Raw genomic sequence first — 17,957 nt, forward strand, 5'->3', positions numbered from 1 at the left:
CCAGCAGTCTGGCAGTGAGAAGTGAAAAGTCACAGGTCAGTATTGCCCAGAGGTTACAGAGGGGAGATATGACGAATCCCACATGAGAAAGCTGATGGGGATGTGTGACCAAATGCTCGGAGCATTGTCTACCTGATAGGTAGACTGCGAGATGTCATGGAGCATGGACCTGCCCAACACCAGTTCCCTGTGCAGGGGTGCGTACACTGCTGGGGGTGAGCTATTCCACTACGGGAACAGTGCTGCAGTGCTCTGTGGCATCAACGCTTCCATCTGGGGCTGAACGGGCAGGGCTCTGCATTCCTGGAGGTACAGGCAGAAGTCAGTCCGTCTTCATGACTCTCTGGTCGCAGCCTGATCCCAAGACAGCTCCCCCATTGAGCTTGACCAACTGCCCCGAGCCTGTTGGGACCCAACCGTGTGGGTCAGCTTCAGAGTGCCTCGTGTGTTCCTTCCGGTGAAACATTTGAGCTCAGGTTGGGCCAGTCCATACCGTACTGTGCCAGCCCAGTACATGTGCCAGTGACGGTCAAGTCAGGACTAAATCAGTCACAGTCAAGTCACAACTTAATGCTCCACTCCAGCAGATCTTTACTCTGCCAAGAACACATTAAACAGACAATGTAACATTAAACCATTGCAGATCCAAGGCACAGCCACGAAGATGGAATTACAGTGAGTACAGAATTACAGTGACAGCCATCTAGTATCAGATTACTGTCGTGACAGATGCCACCCAGGCCCAGATTGTTGTTCTGCGTGAACAAGGAGCTGACAGCCAGGAGGATTCTGCTGCTCTCAGGGGAACAGCTAATTGCGTTTCAGCATCTACAACGTTGCCGTAGGTCCGGAGGCTTCAACAACAGCCGTCTGATCTGGATTACAACAGGTACACAGTCTGTTGTTGAGACAGTCCTCCGAGCCTCGGTGGCATCAATAGTGAGAAGCAGCAGTGAGAGGAGCAAACTCCTTGCCTTTGTTCCACAGCCGACCACCCCAGACTGCCTCCCCTCACTGCGAGACAATGCAGTTGGAGGACGGTCCTTCAAAGGCAGGAGCTCATCATAATCACCCACTGCTGACATCTGATGTCCACCAACCCCACACCCTCCCACCCTGTGAGAGGGTGCAACCGAGCAGCAGCCATTGAAAGGCACCATGCCCCGGTGGTAGTTCAATCCAACTGATCTGGAAGGTTATTGCTAAGGACAAGCAGTAGGGTGTTGGAGTTTTAAAACCATGAATAATTTGCTGACAATTTTTTAATTACAAGCTCCTTCTTTCTGATCATTCAAGCATCAAGAATCCAATGGTAGTTGTCAATGGAGAGGATTTGGCACTTAGGGAGGGAGGGAGTGATGCATTCTACGTTGCCCTTCCTCACAGGTCTCCCAGTTGTTTAAAATTCCCTGAAACACTGAACCTGCAATGTTCATGCTCTCCCATCAGGAGAATCCCTGCCCATCTGCACTTCCCTTTCATTTTGCACAAGTAGTGAGAGGAATGGTCATGATGCTTCATCTGATGTGAGATGGTCCTCTGTAAAGGAACAGTGCAAGAGGCCAAAGAGAGGTCAGAGTGAGATAGAGAATAAAAGTGACCAGTAACTAGCTCCACGTGGACCGAACGGAAGTGTTCTGCTAAGCGGCCACCCAATCTGTGTTTGGTTTCTCCAATGTAGAGGAGACCACATTTTGGTTTATTAGCCAACATGTATGAGAGCCATCACAGTCTGGCTGCTGGGGGGCAGAAACTGGACAGTAGGTATGTTCTGCATGAATGCTCTGTACCTTCCCTCTGTTTGCATCCCAGGTTCAGTCATGTAATGTCCCTCAGGAGAAACTCCCCACCAGTCACACCCAGGCTAGAGAGATCCCGCTAAATGGAGACACAAGAGCTGGAATCTGGAGCAACACACAATTTGCTGGAGGAATTCAGCGGATCAAGCAGCATCTGTAGGGTGAAAGGAATTGGCAATGTTTCGGGACTGATGCAGGGTTCCAACCTGAAACGTCAACATTTCTTTTCTCCCTACGGATACTGCTCGACCAATTGAGTTCCTCCAGCAGACTGTTTTGTTGCCCCCAATCCTGCTGAAAACTTCAGACACATCTGTCTTCAAGACGGTGCCAGAGCGTGGTGGTTATTTGCAAGCTGCTCTCAGCAGATCTATTCATTACATCTATTATAGTCACTCTACTCTTTAGGAGTTTTTCCTGGTACATGTGACAAGACAGAATTCAGAATCAGGTTTATTATCACTGACATATGATGTGAATTGTGTTGTTTTGCAGCAGCAGTACAGTGCAAGACATAAAATTACTATAAATTACAAAAGTAAATAAATAGTGCATAAAAAGAAGGAATAATGAGGAAGTGTTCATGGGTTCACGGACTGTTCAGAAATCTGACGGCAGAGGGGAAGAAGCTGTTCCTGAATTGTTGAGTGTGGGTCTTCAGGCTCCTGTACCTCCTCCCCGAAAGTAGTAACGTGAAGAGGGCATGTCCTGGGTGGTGATGGTGCTTAGTGATGATGTGCCTTCTTGAGGCACCACAACTTAAAGAGTATTGGTTATTATTGAAGAATATTGGTTGACAATAATAAACCTATTACCAGTTAAAGGTTTTCAGGCACATTTGAAACAAGTCTTCCTGAGCTGAAGGAACAGGTGGCCTTGGGACACTGACCTATTGTGACCCTGGGCAAATGTACAGATGGCTGCTGTTGTGTGCAAATCCCTTTAATTCCACTCTGGAAAATCTCCCTGTCTGGACTTGAATCTTGAGGAGTGAGTCTCCAAGAGAATCTCCAGAAACCTAGATCAACCTGCACCATTTGCCAAGAGGGGACCTCCCTGTGATCATCAGCCATAAGTTATAGGGTCATACAGCGCAGAAGCAGGCCCTTCAGCCCACCATGTCCTTGCTGACCATTGTCCAGATGAAGGGTCTCGATCTGAAATGCCGACTGTCCATTTCCCTCCATAGATGCTGCCTGACCCGCTGAGTTCCTCCAGCATCTTGTGTATTGCTCCAGATTCCAGCATCTGCGGTTTCTTTAATTGTAATTATCTATATTAATCCCGTTTACCACGTTTGGCCTGTAGCCTTCTCTTCCCTGGTGTCTCTGCTACCTGTCTCCATTGTTGCTGGTCCTCTCATTGTTGAAGGTCTGAGCTTTCCTGTGGAACCATAAACATCGGTTTGAGATCCCCAATGGAATTGTCCACCAGATTCCTGACAGCCCAGATTTGTTGTAGCTACACTGAGCAACACTCCAGGAGCTCAGAGAGAAATCAGAGGTCAAGGATGGAGAGGAGGTCCTCATCCCCACCTTACAGTGTACACACCTTACGTATAGGAGGTAATGCATGCTGCCTGATGAGATGGGCCATGTAAGGACCCCAGAAGCATGGTACTGCCAGCAAGGAAGTTCTCCTTATGGTCAACAATGATGCATCTGTTCAGGGTATTGGTATTGGTTTATTATTGTCACTTGTACCGAGGAACAGTGGAAAAACTTGTCTTGCATACCGATCGTACAGGTCAATTCATTACACAGCGCAGTTACATTGCGTTAGTATAGAGTGCATTGATGTAGTACAGGTAAAAACAATAACAGTACAGAGTAAAGTGTCACAGCTACAGAGAAAGTGCAGTGCAATAAGGTGCAAGGTCACAACAAGGTAGATCATGAGGTCAGAGTCCATCTTCTTGTATAAGGGAACCGTTCAATAGTCTTATCACAGTGGGGTAGAAGTTGTCCTTAAGTCTGGTGGTACGTGCCCTCAGGCTCCTGTATCTTCTACCTGATGGAAGAGGAGAGAAGGGAGAATGACCCGGGTGGGTGGTGTCTTCGATTATGCTGGCTGCTTCACCAAGACAATGAGAGGTAAAGACAAGGAAGGGAGGCTGGTTTCCATGATGTGCTGGGCTGTGTCCACAACTCTCTGCGGTTTCTTGCGGTCCTGGGCAGAGCAGTTGCCGTACCAAGCCGTGATGCATCCAGATAGGATGCTTTCTATGGTGCATCGATAAAAGTTGGTGAGAGTCAAAGGGGACAAACTGAATTTCTTTAGCCTCCTGAGGAAGTAGAGGTGCTGGTGAGCTTTCTTGGCCGTGGCATCTATGTGATTTGACCAGGACAGGCTGTTGGTGATGTTCACTCCCAGGAACTTGAAGCTCTCAACCCTCTCGACCTCAGCACCATTGATGTAGACAGGTACATGTACACCGCCCCCTTTCCTGAAGTCAATGACCAGCTCTTTTGTTTTGTTGACATTGAGGGAAAGGTTGCTCTCATGACACCATTCCACTAAGCTCTCTATCTCCTTCCTGTACTCCAACTCATCGCTGTTTGAGATATGGCCTATAACGGTGGTATCATCTGCAAACTTGTAGATAGAGTTAGAGCAGAATCTGGCCACACAGTCATGAGCATATAGGGAGTAGAGTAGAGGGCTGAGGACGCAGCCTTGTGGGGCACCAGTGTTGAGAGTAATCGTGCTGGAGGTATTGCTGCCTATCCTCACTGATTGCGGTCTGTTGGTTAGAAAGTCAAGGATCCAGTTGTAGAGGGAGGTGTTGAGTCCCAGGTCTTGGAGTTTGGTGACAAGTTTGCTTGGGATTATTGTATTGAAGCTGGAGCTGTAGTCAATAAACAATAGTCTAATGTAAGTGCCTTTACTGTCCAGATGCTCCAGAGCTGAGTGTAGGGCCAGGGAGATGGCGTCCTCTGTAGACCTGTTTCGGTGATAGGCGAATTGCAGTGGGTCGAGATTGTCTGGGAGGCTGGAGTTGATGTGTGCCATGACCAGCCTCTCAAAGCACCATGATGATGGATGTCAGAGCCACTGGTCGGTAGTCATTGAGGCATGTTACCTTGCTTTTCTTCGGTACCGGGATGATAGTGGTCTTCTTAAAACAACATTATCCACAGTGAACAGAATAGGAAGATGTCCAACATTCTTCCAATCTGATTCATTGTCACATCGGTGGACTGTCTAAATACTGCGGTCCAAAAGTGAAGCATTGTGATGCAATAGATATCTATAATAAGATGCAAATGTTTTATGCGGTTATGTACAGAGGTACCACAAGACTACTTGATCATGGCACAAGTGAGAGATATGGGGAATACAGAGAGTTATACATTGAACATGTACAGGCCCTTCGGCCCACAATGTTGTGCCAACATTTTATCCTGCTCTAACCCTTCCCTCCCACATAGGCCTCCATTTTTCTATCAATGATGTGGCTATCTAAGAGTCTCTTAAATGTCCCCAGTGTATCTGCCCCCACCACCTCTGCCAGCAGTGCGTTCCACACACCCACCACTCTCTATGTAAAAAACTTACCCCTGACATCCCCCTTATACCTTCCTCCAATCATCTTAAAATTATGCCCCCTCATGTTAGCCATTTTCGCCCTGGGAAAAAATCTTTGACTGTCCACTCGATCTATGCCTCTTATCATCTTTTACACCTCTACCAAGTCACCTCTCACCCTCCTTCTCTCCAAAGAGAAAATACCTAGCTCAACCTATCCTCATAAGACATGCTCTCCAATCCAGGCAGTGTCCTGGTAAATCTCCTCTGCACCCTCTCTAAAGCTTCCACATCCTTCCTATAATGAGGTGACCAGAACTGAACACAATACTCCAAGTGTGGTCTAATCAGAGTCCTATAGAGCTGCAACATTACCTCGTGGCTCTTGAACTCAATCTCCCGACTAACGAAGGCCAACACAACATATGCCTTCTTAACAACCCTATCGACCTGCGCGAAAACCTTGAGGGATCTCTGGATGTGGACCCCAAGATCCCTCTGTTCCTCCACACTACTAAGAGTCCTGCCTTTAACCTTATATTCTGCCTTCAAATTCAATCTTCCAAAGTGTATCACTTCACACTTTTCTGGGTTGAACTCCGTCTGTCACTTCTCAGCTCAGCTCTGCATCCTGGCAATGTCCTGTTGTAACCTACAGCAACATTCTACACTACCCACAACACCAACCTTTGTGTCATCAGCAAACTTACTAACCAACCCTTCCACATCCTCATCCAAGTAATTTATAAAAATAGCAAAGAGCAGGGGTCCCAGAACAGATCCCTGCGGAACAGCACTGGTCACCGACCTCCAGGCAGAATACGTTCCATCTACCTTCTATGGGCGAGCCAATTCTGAATCCACACAGCCAAGTTTCCCTGGATCCCGTGCCTCTTGACTTTCTGAATGAGCTTCCATGAGGAACCTTATCAAACGCCTTACTAAAATCCACGTACACCACATCCACTGCTCTACCTTCATCAATGTGCTTTGTCACATCCTCAAAGAATTCAATCCGGCTCGTGAGGCACAACCTGCCCCTCACAAAGCCATGCCGACTGTCCCTAATCAGCCTAAGCTTCTCTAAGTGCCCATAAATCCTGTCTCCCAAATCTTCTCCTGTAATTCGCCCTCCGCTGAAGTAAGACTCACTTGCCTGTAATTCCCAGGGTTATCCCTACTTCCTTTCTTAAAGCAAGGAACAACATTTGCCACCCACCAATCATCTGGCACTACTCCTGTGGCCAGTGAGAACGCAAAGATCATCGCCAAAGGCGCAGCAATCTCTTCCCTTGCTTCCTCTAATAACTTTGGATATATCTCGTCTGGCATTAGGTAAAATTGTAAAATGCCAGGTACAGCAAAGCAGTTTATGGGAACTAGACTACCTTCCTCTGAAACTTCCGACCACTCCGGATTTGGGAATTCATACTGTCCCATTCGGATTCGTCTCTTCATTCCAGGAGAGATGGCCAGCCCATGGTTGGAGTAAAATGGAGGATAGCCACACAATCTGAGGGTGTATCAACAGAGAGAAAGGTTGTTATGGATACAGTGCTCACCAACCAACAGTTAATGGGTTAAAACATAACAGAACCAAAGATCATCTTAGGCTGTCAGTAAGGCATCTAAAACTCTATTTGATGCCATCAGTTTCAGTATAACTATTACTTTGTTTCAAGAAGTGCTAATTTAGAAAGTATTCTTATAATGAAAGGGGTTAACAGCATCTATAGGTGGCATGACTGGTCTAGAATCAGGCATGATTGCTGGTTATATTGATCATATATTTGTATCAATGTTGATGCATTGTGTGTTGGTCAATTCTCAGTGAACACACAGAGATTCTAGCTCCAATCTGTAAGGAGTTTGTATGTTCTCCCCGTGTCCGCGTGGGATTCCTCCTGGTGCTCCGGTTTCCTCCCACATTCCAAAGACGTACGGGTAGGTTAATTTGGGTTTAAAATGGGCGGCACGGACTCGTTGGGCCAGAAGGGCCTGTTACCACTCTGTAAATAAAAAAAACTAGAGAATGATGCTTCAGTTCAGTACCAAGGGAATAGTTTACTCTTCAAATGGGTGTTAACCCAGATCATTAGCTTAATGGTGTTGTTTGAGTGAAAAATTGTGCCATGGGCATAAAACTTTTAGTCTCAGAGTCAGAGAGATGCAGCATAGAAACAGGTCCAGCCCACTGATCCACACCGACTATCATAGACACTAATCCTACATTAATCCCACATTCCCATCAACTTCTCTGTGGAGGTAAAAGATTGCATGCACTAGCTCAGTAAGTGCGGCACACTGGCGTAGCGCGTAGAGAGCTGCCTCACAGTGTCAGAGACCCAGGTTTAGTCCTGTCCTCCAGTGCTAACTGTGTGGAGTTTACACCTTCTCCCTGTGACCACGTGGGTTTCCTCTGGGTGCTCTGGTTTTTCCCATGTCCCAAAGACACTAATTGGCCGCTGTAAATTGCCCCTAGAGTGTAGATGGGTTGAAGAACCTGAGGGAAGTTGATGGGAATGTGGGATTAATGTAGGATTAGTGTCTATGATAGTCGGTGTGGATCAGTGGGCTGGACCTGTTTCTATGCTGCATCTCTCTGACTCTGAGACTAAAAATTTTATGCCCATGGCACAATTTTTCTCTCAAACAACACCATTAAGCTAATTATTAATCATCACACTGCTGTTCATACAGTTTGATATTGTGTTTTTATTTCATTTTCTACAATAGTAGATACACTTCAGTAATGCATCATTGGTTGTAAAGCCCTTTGGGGCATCCTGGGGTTGTAGGTGGTGCTACACCATTGCAAGCCTTAGTTTCAATATTCCCAATGATTGCACGAGAGAGAGTAACAGAGACCAGGTTCTCAGTCAATGCATTTCCATCTGTGATTTTGCCACGTCAAATATCACAAATATTACAATGACAGTTTGCTTCTCCTGATAGAAAATGGCAAGTGCTGTTATCAAACATCGAGACTGTTCTTTGTTTCAGCCAACACATAAAGATTAACAGGTTGCATTTTGGTCATCTTGAGTACAAGGGTGCATTGGACCAAAATCTGGAATAACCCGGAGGGGGAGCAGGTGACACACAGAGGGCACCACAGGTGGGTGACCCTGTAACCTAGGGGCGACGGTATAATTTTGCGGTTGCCTTTTTCATACTTTATCTGTCAAGTTTTGATTCAACTGTGAACTTATCAGCCTAAAGTGCAAAATCAAAACCTCAAAGTCAGGGGGTGCGAAAAAAGTAACTGATTTTCACTGCCAAACTGCCCGCAATGGAATGCTATCAAGAAGATCGTTTCACAAAGCACGACCCATTTATGAATTCCCAGGAATACGTGCATTCTAAGGTGCTGTAAATATTTAATAATCTGTTAATGACACAGATCTTGTGTATTTAATTGAAATTCTGATTGGTTGACTTGACTTGGCACCTTTCTTGGATGTAACTACAGAACTGAATTTCACATTAATTCACTTTTGGGTCAAACACCCAGAACCAAGAGCTAGATACTGATGAAAGGTCATTGATCTGAAATGTTAGCCTGCTCTTCCTCTCCACAGATGCTGCCTGACCTACTGAATATTTCAAGCACTTTCCACTTTGATACCTAATATCAAAGGCAAACCAATGACAGAGTTGAATATCCCTTAGCAATGACGGAAGAGTGGTAAAGAAGGCGTACGGCCTGCTTGCTTTTATTTATCAAGGCACTGAGTTCAAGAATCAGGAATGTATAAAACTTTGGTTAGGCCACATCTGGAGTATTGCATTCACTTCTGGTCGCCCCATTACATGTGGAGGCTTTGGAGAGGGTGCAGAAGAGGTTCACCAGGATGCTGCCTGGATTGGAGGGCATGTGCTATAAGGAGAGCTTGGGCTGTTTTCTCTGGAGTGACAGAGGCTGCGGGGAGACCTGATAGAAGTTTATAAAATTATGAGAGGCATAGACAGAGTAGACAGCCAGTATCTTTTTCCCAGAGTCGAAATGTCTAATACAAGGGCATGCACTTAAGGCAAGAGGGGGAAAGTTTAAAAGAGGTGTGCGGCACAAATTTTTTTTTACACAGAGAGTGGTGGGTGCCTGAAATGCACTGCCTGGGGTGGGGGTGGAGACAAATATGATAGAGGCGTTTGGTATCTTGGATAGGCACATGGATGTGCACAGAATGGAGGAATATAGACACCGTGCAGGCAGAAGGGACTAGGTGTCACTAGCTTAATTAGTTCAGCACAACATGGTGGGCCGAAGGGCCTGTTCCTGTGCTGTACTGTTCTATGTTCTGTGGAAGGGCTTCTAGGGACTCAGGTTCCTCTGTATTGGAACATTCACACAATACAAATTCCTGACAGGAGTTCATGTACCTGCAAAGGGATCAGGAGGTTTAGCCCCCTCCTTCCTTTTCTATAAAGAAATCCCACCAAAAGCACCATGTGGTGGCGATGCGCAGTCCCAATGGATAAGCTCAAGTTTCAACTGATCAGACAGAAGGTTGTCAACCCGGACACCCGGGGTGTCCACTGGGAGAGGGAAAGTGGATCTGTTCTACTGGCCTTACAGGGAAGCCGCACATTGCTGGTCTGTGAGTGGGTGACAGCCCAGCAGAGGACCCTGACACAACGTGAAATGACACCACGTGCAATGCTGAAGACCGCTGGCTGACCCCTGCTGACGCTGGCACTGAGTGCCAAGAAGAAAAGGGTTGGCGGGTGGGGTCTGTAGGGAGGGTTGGAAGGTGTTGCTCAGATCTGGAAGGGTGCAGCATAAGTCTCAATCAAAACAGCTCCCAGGGGAATCAGCCCAGGCCGTGAAAGAGATTATCTTCATCAATTCTGGTTTAAAAAACAAGCAACTCTAGCCCACTGGAGAAGGGAAAGAACATATAAACTGTATCACAAATCATAATAATAAGCAACAAACAATTTGCTGGAGGAACTCAGCAGGTCAAACATCATCCGTGGGGGAAAGGAATTGTCGACGTTTCAAGTCAATACCCTGCATCAATGTCGACAATTCCTTTCCCCCTACAGATGCTGCTCTACCTGCTGAGTTCCCCCAGCAGATTGTTTGTTGCTCCTGATTCCAGTGTCTGCAGTCTCTGCTGTCTCCACACCAATAGTAAAGTTTTTGACTCGGGCAATCCTTCTTGGAGAGGCCACTTGTGGATGGACAGCTTGCCCTTTGGACTTGTCCAAACTAGTCCTGGTTTGAGAACACACTGTGCCCTGGGCACCAATGTCCCGACAGTGCTCAGTGTGGAGGGAGCAGAGCTGGGAGCTCACAGAGCTCAGTGGCAACACACTCACTGCTCTGTGTGAGTACAGCCTGCACCCGGGCTTGAAACTACTGCCTCTCAGAAGCAGTGGGGAGACAACCTTATTAAGAATACATTAAAGGATTTGTGCCACAATATCACACAGCCCAAGTTTCAGCCGCACATTGATGGAAGTTTTACACAAAGTTTCCCTGTGACTTGCTCTTTCAGTCAAGAGCTTCCTGTTCACTTGTGTGGAGACAGCTCGATGTGGAACTTACAGAATGTACATAATGACACCCAAGGACCACATGTCACAGGATTTGTCGTACTTTTCAGGCCCAAGAACCTCTGGAGCTGTAAAGAGAAAGAAATACTTAACATCACTGTCTCATCCTCTTCCATCAGGTAGAAGATACAGGAGCCTGAGGGCACGTACCACCAGACTTAAGGATAGCTTCTACCCCACTGTGATAAGACTATTGAACACTTCCCTTAATCAATGAGATGGACTCTGACCTCACGATCTACCTTGTTGTGACCTTGCACCTTATTGCACTGCACTTTCTCTGTAGCTGTGACACTTTACTCTGTACTGTTATTGTTTTTACCTGTACTACATCAATGCACTCTGTACTGACTCAATGTAACTGCACTGTGTAATGAATTGATCTGTACGATCGGTATGCAAGACAAGTTTTTCACTGTACCTCGGTACAAGTGACAATAATAAACCAATACCAATACCAATTGGGAGAACTCTCAACAGCAATTCATTGAATTGTGAGCAGTTCATACAGCACTCCACACTCTCACCTTCACACAACCACTTCCCCATCCCTTCAACCCCTCTCTGTTCAACCCAAACTAGTCCCGAATGTTGACATGGTTACAGTGCTCAGGGAAAGTCCGGATTCACGTCCTTGTGTTTCAGACCAAGATGCAGACATCTGATGGAATGAACGCTGGGAGTTTACTATCATTTGCTGGGGTCACTCTCACCTCGAGCTCTGTACTGTCAGAGGTGACATCCCTCAATACAGAGGGACATCAGGAATGTAAGAAGCTGCGAAGAGTAGTGGACTCACCCCAATACGTCACGGGCACATCTCTCCCCACCATCGGGAGTATCTACATGAGGTGCTGCCTCAAGAAGGCAACGTCCATCATCAAAGATCCCCACCATCTGAGCCATGCCATCTTCTCGCATCTACCATCAGACAGGAGGTACAGAAGCCTGAAGTCCCACACCACCAGGTTCAGGAACAGATACTTCCCTTCAACCATTCGGTTCTTGAACCAACCCGCACAACTGTATTGGTTTAATCACTAGAGTTTAGCAACACTATGACCACTTTCGTCACTTTGCACCATAATGGACTTTGGGGGCACCCCAGGGAATCCAGTATATTGTAGATAGCAATAACAGCATTTTAATCTGACAACGTACGTAGTGTGTTCACTGTAGATTTGTATCTATGTAGCTTTTGTAGTGATTATCGTGCAGTATAAGAGGGGTCCACGGGAGATTTCCGGAAACGGTGGGGCCCCGAGGGCTCCAGTGTGCTGTCAGTAACGTTAACGGCATTTAACTTGCAGCTGTAAATAGTGTTTTGATGTAGTTATGAATGTGTATTTTTGTAGTGATTATTGTAATAGTTGAATAAACTTTTGTATTTTTTCCAAAAAAATGAACTTTGGGGTTTTTTTTTGTTCTAATTATGTTCTTTCTTGTAAAAATTGTGTATAATTTATATTTGATTTATGTTTTCTTGTGAATGCTGCTCAGATGACGCTCTGTACCTGTGATGCTGCTGCAAGCAAGCTTTTCATTGCACCTGTGCACACTTGGACTTGCGCATGTGACAGTAAACTTGACTTTGACTTTTTGACTTTGAGTGCCGCGCTGTCATAGGTGATGTCTCTCGGTACAGAGGGAGCCCTCCCTGGTGAACCAGTCGATATTTAAAACAACAAATTTGACTGAACCACATTATTGGTTCCCTGTCACGTTTCTGGGATACCTCACGTCACAATGAAAGGGTTTTGGAAATGCAAGTCCTTTTGATATGGGTGTGGGCAGGTGTGTTGTAATAAACCATGGGAAACAACCACAAAGCCCTGAACTCAGCTGACGGACAACGTTTAACAGAAATAAATTTCCTAGAAACCACCTCGTGACCACTGACAGGTGAACCCACCAATCAGATCCCAACTCCAACCAATCAGAACCCTAGCCTGTCCACAGCCAATCAGAGCCCCAGCTGGGCCTATCAGAACCCCACCCTGACCAATCAGAACCCCACCCTGTCAATGGCAAGTCAGAACCCCACCCTGTTGATGGCAAGTCAGAATCCCCCCTGAGCAATCAGAACCCCACCTTGTCAAAGATGTCAGAACCCCACCCTGTCGATAAGTCAGAACCCCACCCTGTCGATGCTAAGTCAGAACCCCACCCTGAGCAGTCAGAACCCCACCTTGTCGATGATGTCAGAACCTCACCCTGAGCAGTCAGAACCCCACCCTGTCGATGATAAGTCAGAACCCCACCCTGAGCAGTCAGAACCCCACCCTGAGCAATCAGAACCCCACCCTGTCGATGGTAAGTCAGAACTCTACCCTGAGCAATCAGAATCCAGCCCGATTATGGCCAATCAGAACCAAGCCCGACCAATGAATTATAATGGCTGGTTTTTATTTGTTTGCATCAAGTGCACAGCATCTTAGTCCCAGATATAAGAGATTCTGCAGATGTTGGAAATCTGGAGCAACACACAAAAAGCTGGAGGAACTTAGCAGGTCAGGCAGCATCTATGGAGGGAAATGGGCAGTCGACTTTTCGGGACGAGACTCTTCATCAGGACTGAAGGTTATCCCTACTCCTTTTCTTGAACAAAGAAACAACATTTGCCACCCTCCAATCATCTGGCACTACTCCGGTGGCCAGTGAGGACACAAAGATCATTGCCAAAGGCACGGCAATCTCTTCTCTCGCTTCCCGTAATAACCTTGGATATATCCCGTCTGGCCCCGGTGACTTATCTATCCTAATGTTTCTCAATAGTTTCAGCACATCCCCTTTCTTCACGTCGACATGCCCTAGCGTATCAGCCTGTTGTACGCCATCCTCACAAACGTTAAGGTCTCTCTCACTGGTGAATACTGAAGCAAAATATTCATTAAGGACCTCCCCTACCTCTTCCGACTCCAGGCATGTTTCCTCTTTTATCCCTGGTCGGTTCTACTCTCACTCTAGTTATCCTCCTATTCTTCACATACGTGTAGAATGCCTTGGGGTTTTCCTTAATCCTACTCGCCAAGGACTTCTCATGCCCCCTTCCAGCTCTCCTAAGTCCATTCTTAAGCTCCCTCCTGGCTACCTTGGATTTCTCCAGAGCCCTGTCTGATCGTTGCTTTCTAAACTTTAGGTAAGCTTCTTTCTTCCTCTTGACAAGATATTCTACATCTCTTGTCAACCACGGTTCCTTCACTCTAGAATTCTAACCTTAACTCAATGGGACAAACCTATCCAGAACCCCATGCAAATGATCTCTAAACAACCTTCATCTAGATCCTGCTGTAATCTTGGAAAACCTCCTTCACTATTCACTACACCACCAACTTTGGTGTCATCCACAAACTTACTAACCACGTTAACAACATTGCCATCCAAATTGTTAACATAAATGATAAAGAACAGTGGATCCAGCACCGATCCCTGTGGCACACCACTGGCCACAGGCCTCCAATCTGAACGTCAACCCTCCACTACCTCCCTCTGACCCCTTCTACCAAGCCAATTTTATACCCAATTGGCTAGCTCACCCTGGATCCCATGTGATCTCACCTTCCAGACTAGCCTGCACTGCAGGACATCATCTATGAAGACAACGTCTACCACCCTTCCCACGTTAATCTTCTTCGTTACTTCAAAAAACTTGATCAAATCATAAGATGCCATTTCCCACTCACAAACCCATTCTGACCATCCCTAATCAGTCCTTGCCTTTCCAAATGCTGGTAGATCCTGTCCCTCAGAATCTCCTCCAGTAACCTTCCCACCGCAGATGCTGGGCTCACCAGCCTATAGTTCCCTGGCTTGTCCTTGCAGCCCTTCTTAAATAAAGGCACAAAATTAGCCACCCTCCAGTCTTCTGGAACTTCACCCATGGCTAAAGATGATGCAAATATCTCTGCCAGTGCCCCTAGGGATTTATCCACCTTAATATGCCTTACGACCGCCAGCACCTCATCTTTTCAAATGTGGATATGTTCCAAAACATCACTATTCATTTCCCTTAAATTATTTAGTCTCCATTACCTTCTCCACGGTAAGTACAGACGAGAAATATTCATTTAACATGTAGCTCCACACAAAGATGACCACATTGATCTTAATTGTCTGAGAAATCACAAACATTGAACGTCGAGGTTTACCGGGATGCTGCCTGAATTTGAGGGCATGTGCTATGAGAAGAGGTTGGACAAACTTAGGTTGTTTTCTCTGGAGCAGTGGAGGCTGAGGGGAGACCTGATAGAAGTTTATAAAGTTATGAGAGGCATAGATAGGGTAGATAGCTGGTATCTATTTCCCAGGGTTGAAAAGTCTAATACTAGTGGTCATGCATTTAAGGTGAGGGGAGAAAGTTCAAAGGAGATGTGTGGGGCAAGTTTTTTTATTACACAGAGAGTGGTGGGTGCCTGCAATGCGCTGCCAGGGGTGGTGGTGGGGGCAGGTATCATAGAGGCATGTAAGAGGCTCTTAGATATGGATGCACCCCATAGAAAGCATCCTATCCGGATGTGTCACAGCTTGGTATGGCAACTGCTCTGCCCATGACCACAAGAAACTGCAGAGAGTTGTGGACGTAGCTCAGCACATCACAGATACCAGCTCCCCTCCATGGACTCTATCTATACTTCTTGCTGCCTCCACAAAGCAGCCAGCATAATCAAAGACAGCACCCACCCGGGACATTCTCTCTTCTCCCCTCTCCCATCAGGCAGAAGATACGAAAGCCTGAAAGCACGTACCACCAGGCTCAAGAACAGCTTCTATCCTGCTGTTATAAGACTATTGAACGGTCCCCTAGTACAACCGGATGGACTCTTGACCTTACAATCTACCTCATTGTGACCTTGCACCCTATTGTCTGCCTGCACTGCACTTTCTCTGTAACTGTAACACTATATTCTGCATTCTGTTATTGTTTTCCCTTGTACTACCTCAATGCACTGTTGTAATGAAATGATCTGTATGGATGGCTGCAAAACAAAGTTTTTCACTGTACCTCGGTACATGTGACAATATTAAATCAACTACATGGATAGACAAAGAATGGAGGTCTCTGGACCATGTGCAAGCAGAAAGAGATTAGTGTACTCATGCATCATTCGCTTCAGTACAACATCGTGGGCTGAAGGGCCTGCTCTATGTTCTACTGTCTAAGTACCATACTTCAGGAAAATGTTGATGATTAATAACTAAAGCAGGCAGTGCATGACGAACAGCCAGAACGAGATGCAGTTTCAGCATGTTTTCGAGTCTTATCAATATCAATTTGCAGCGCTATTTGGTCTTCAAAGGGATTATTTTTCTTGCAGACTCAACACCACTCCCTCTTGATCTGCATCCACATTTGTGAAGTGAGCATAGCTTGCTCTAGAATTGAACCTTGTGGGACACCACTACCCACTGATAACCACTCTGAAAAAACTCCCTCTTTGTTTTTATTCCTGGAAAATAATTGTCAAGACTGCTTGGCCTTCCACGTCTCAGTTCATGCACCATTGTCATTTCTTGTGTTATACCTTGCCGTGGGTTCCCCTAAAACACACACCTATCATGTTACCACCCATTACCTGCTCAAAGACTATTGCCATCCACAGCTACCTGAAAGCCCCTGACAGCTTGCTTCCCTGAACTATTTTGATCTTTGTGTTCAGTATTTTCACTGTGACTTTATTCATCATTTGTATCTTTGTCAACCCGACTGAAAACACTGAAAATATTCCTTCCCATATAATCTGAACAGCTGTTCCCTGTTCGAAAACAGGCTCTTTGTCGCTACCATAAGGTACAGGAGCAGAATTGGGCCATTCGGCCCATCATGTCTGCCCTGCCATTCGATCATGGCTGATTTCTTTTTCAACCCCATTCTCCTGCCTTCTCCCCGTAACCTTTGATGCCCTTACTAATCAAGAACCTATCAACCTCCGCTTTAAATATACTCAATGATTTGGCCATTTTATTCTGAGACTACACAACCTACATAGAGCACTACAGCACAGAAACAGGCCTTCGACCCATCTAGTCCATGCCGGCCTGATCTTCTGCCTTGTCCCATCTACCTGCACCCAGACCATATCCCTCCAAATCCCTCCCATCCATGTACCTATCCAAACCTCTCTTAAATGTTACAATTAAACCCACATCTACCACTTCCACTCCTGTACTCATTGCCCTGATTTATGAAGGCTTTGTTCTACCGCACACCTCAGAGCCCTACCATTCACTGTGTAAGTCCTACCCTCGTTTGTCCTCCCAAAGTGCATCACCTCACACTTGTCTGCATTAAATTCCATCTGCCATTTTTCAATCCATTTTCCTGGCTGGTCAAGATCACGCTGCAAGCTTTGATAGCCTTCCTCGCTGTCCACTACACCCCCAATCTTGGTGTCATCCACAAATTTGCTGATCCAGTTTACCACATTATCATCTAAGTCATTGATATAGATGATAAACAACAACGGACCCAGCACCGATGACTTAGCCTTCTGGAGCAGCCTCCCATGTGGGACTTTGTCAAAGACCTTGCTAAAGTCCATCCACCACCTTTCCCTCATCAACCTTCCTGGTAACCTCCTCAAAGAGCTCTATAAGATTGGTAAGACATGACCTGCCACGCACAAAGCCATGTCGACTATCCCTAATCAGGCCCTGCCTATCCAAATACTTATATGTCCTGTCCCTTTAAATACCTACCAATAACTTACCCACGACTGACATCAGGATCTCTGACCTATAATTTCCCGTCTTATTCTTAGAGCCTTTCTTGAGCAACAGAACATTAGCTACAGATTTGTACAGCTGCAACATGACATCCCAACTCATACTCCACACCTCCACCTATGAAGGCTGGCAGACCAAATGCCTTTTTCATTTCTCTATCCACCTGTGCTGCCACTTTCAGGGAGCTATGGACTTGCACCCCAACGTCTGATGAGTTTACTCAAAATTTCCAAATTCTAACATTGTACACCTCACTCTCAGCTGCACAGGAATCCACCACCTTTCCGTCTCTTTACTGAAGACCAACCTGGGGGCTTGGCAAATATCACCAACATATATCGACCC

At 46.1% G+C, this 17,957-nt stretch overlaps 1 protein-coding gene across 1 annotated transcript in view; it reads right to left on the reverse strand.

Annotated features, from left to right (window-relative positions):
- The window catches only part of mapkapk2a (MAPK activated protein kinase 2a), a 206,568-nt gene that overhangs the window by 12,916 nt on the left and 175,695 nt on the right, over nucleotides 1-17,957 (reverse strand). Inside the window, exons 6-7 of the mRNA XM_052034961.1 lie at nucleotides 10,882-10,957; nucleotides 6,716-6,840 (exon numbers count right to left, since the gene is read on the reverse strand). Coding sequence (XP_051890921.1) covers nucleotides 6,716-6,840; nucleotides 10,882-10,957 — 201 coding nt within the window. The remainder of the gene's footprint in view (nucleotides 1-6,715; nucleotides 6,841-10,881; nucleotides 10,958-17,957) is intronic.

This window comes from Pristis pectinata, chromosome 20 (assembly GCF_009764475.1).
Source record: "Pristis pectinata isolate sPriPec2 chromosome 20, sPriPec2.1.pri, whole genome shotgun sequence".
Lineage (NCBI taxonomy): Eukaryota > Metazoa > Chordata > Chondrichthyes > Rhinopristiformes > Pristidae > Pristis > Pristis pectinata.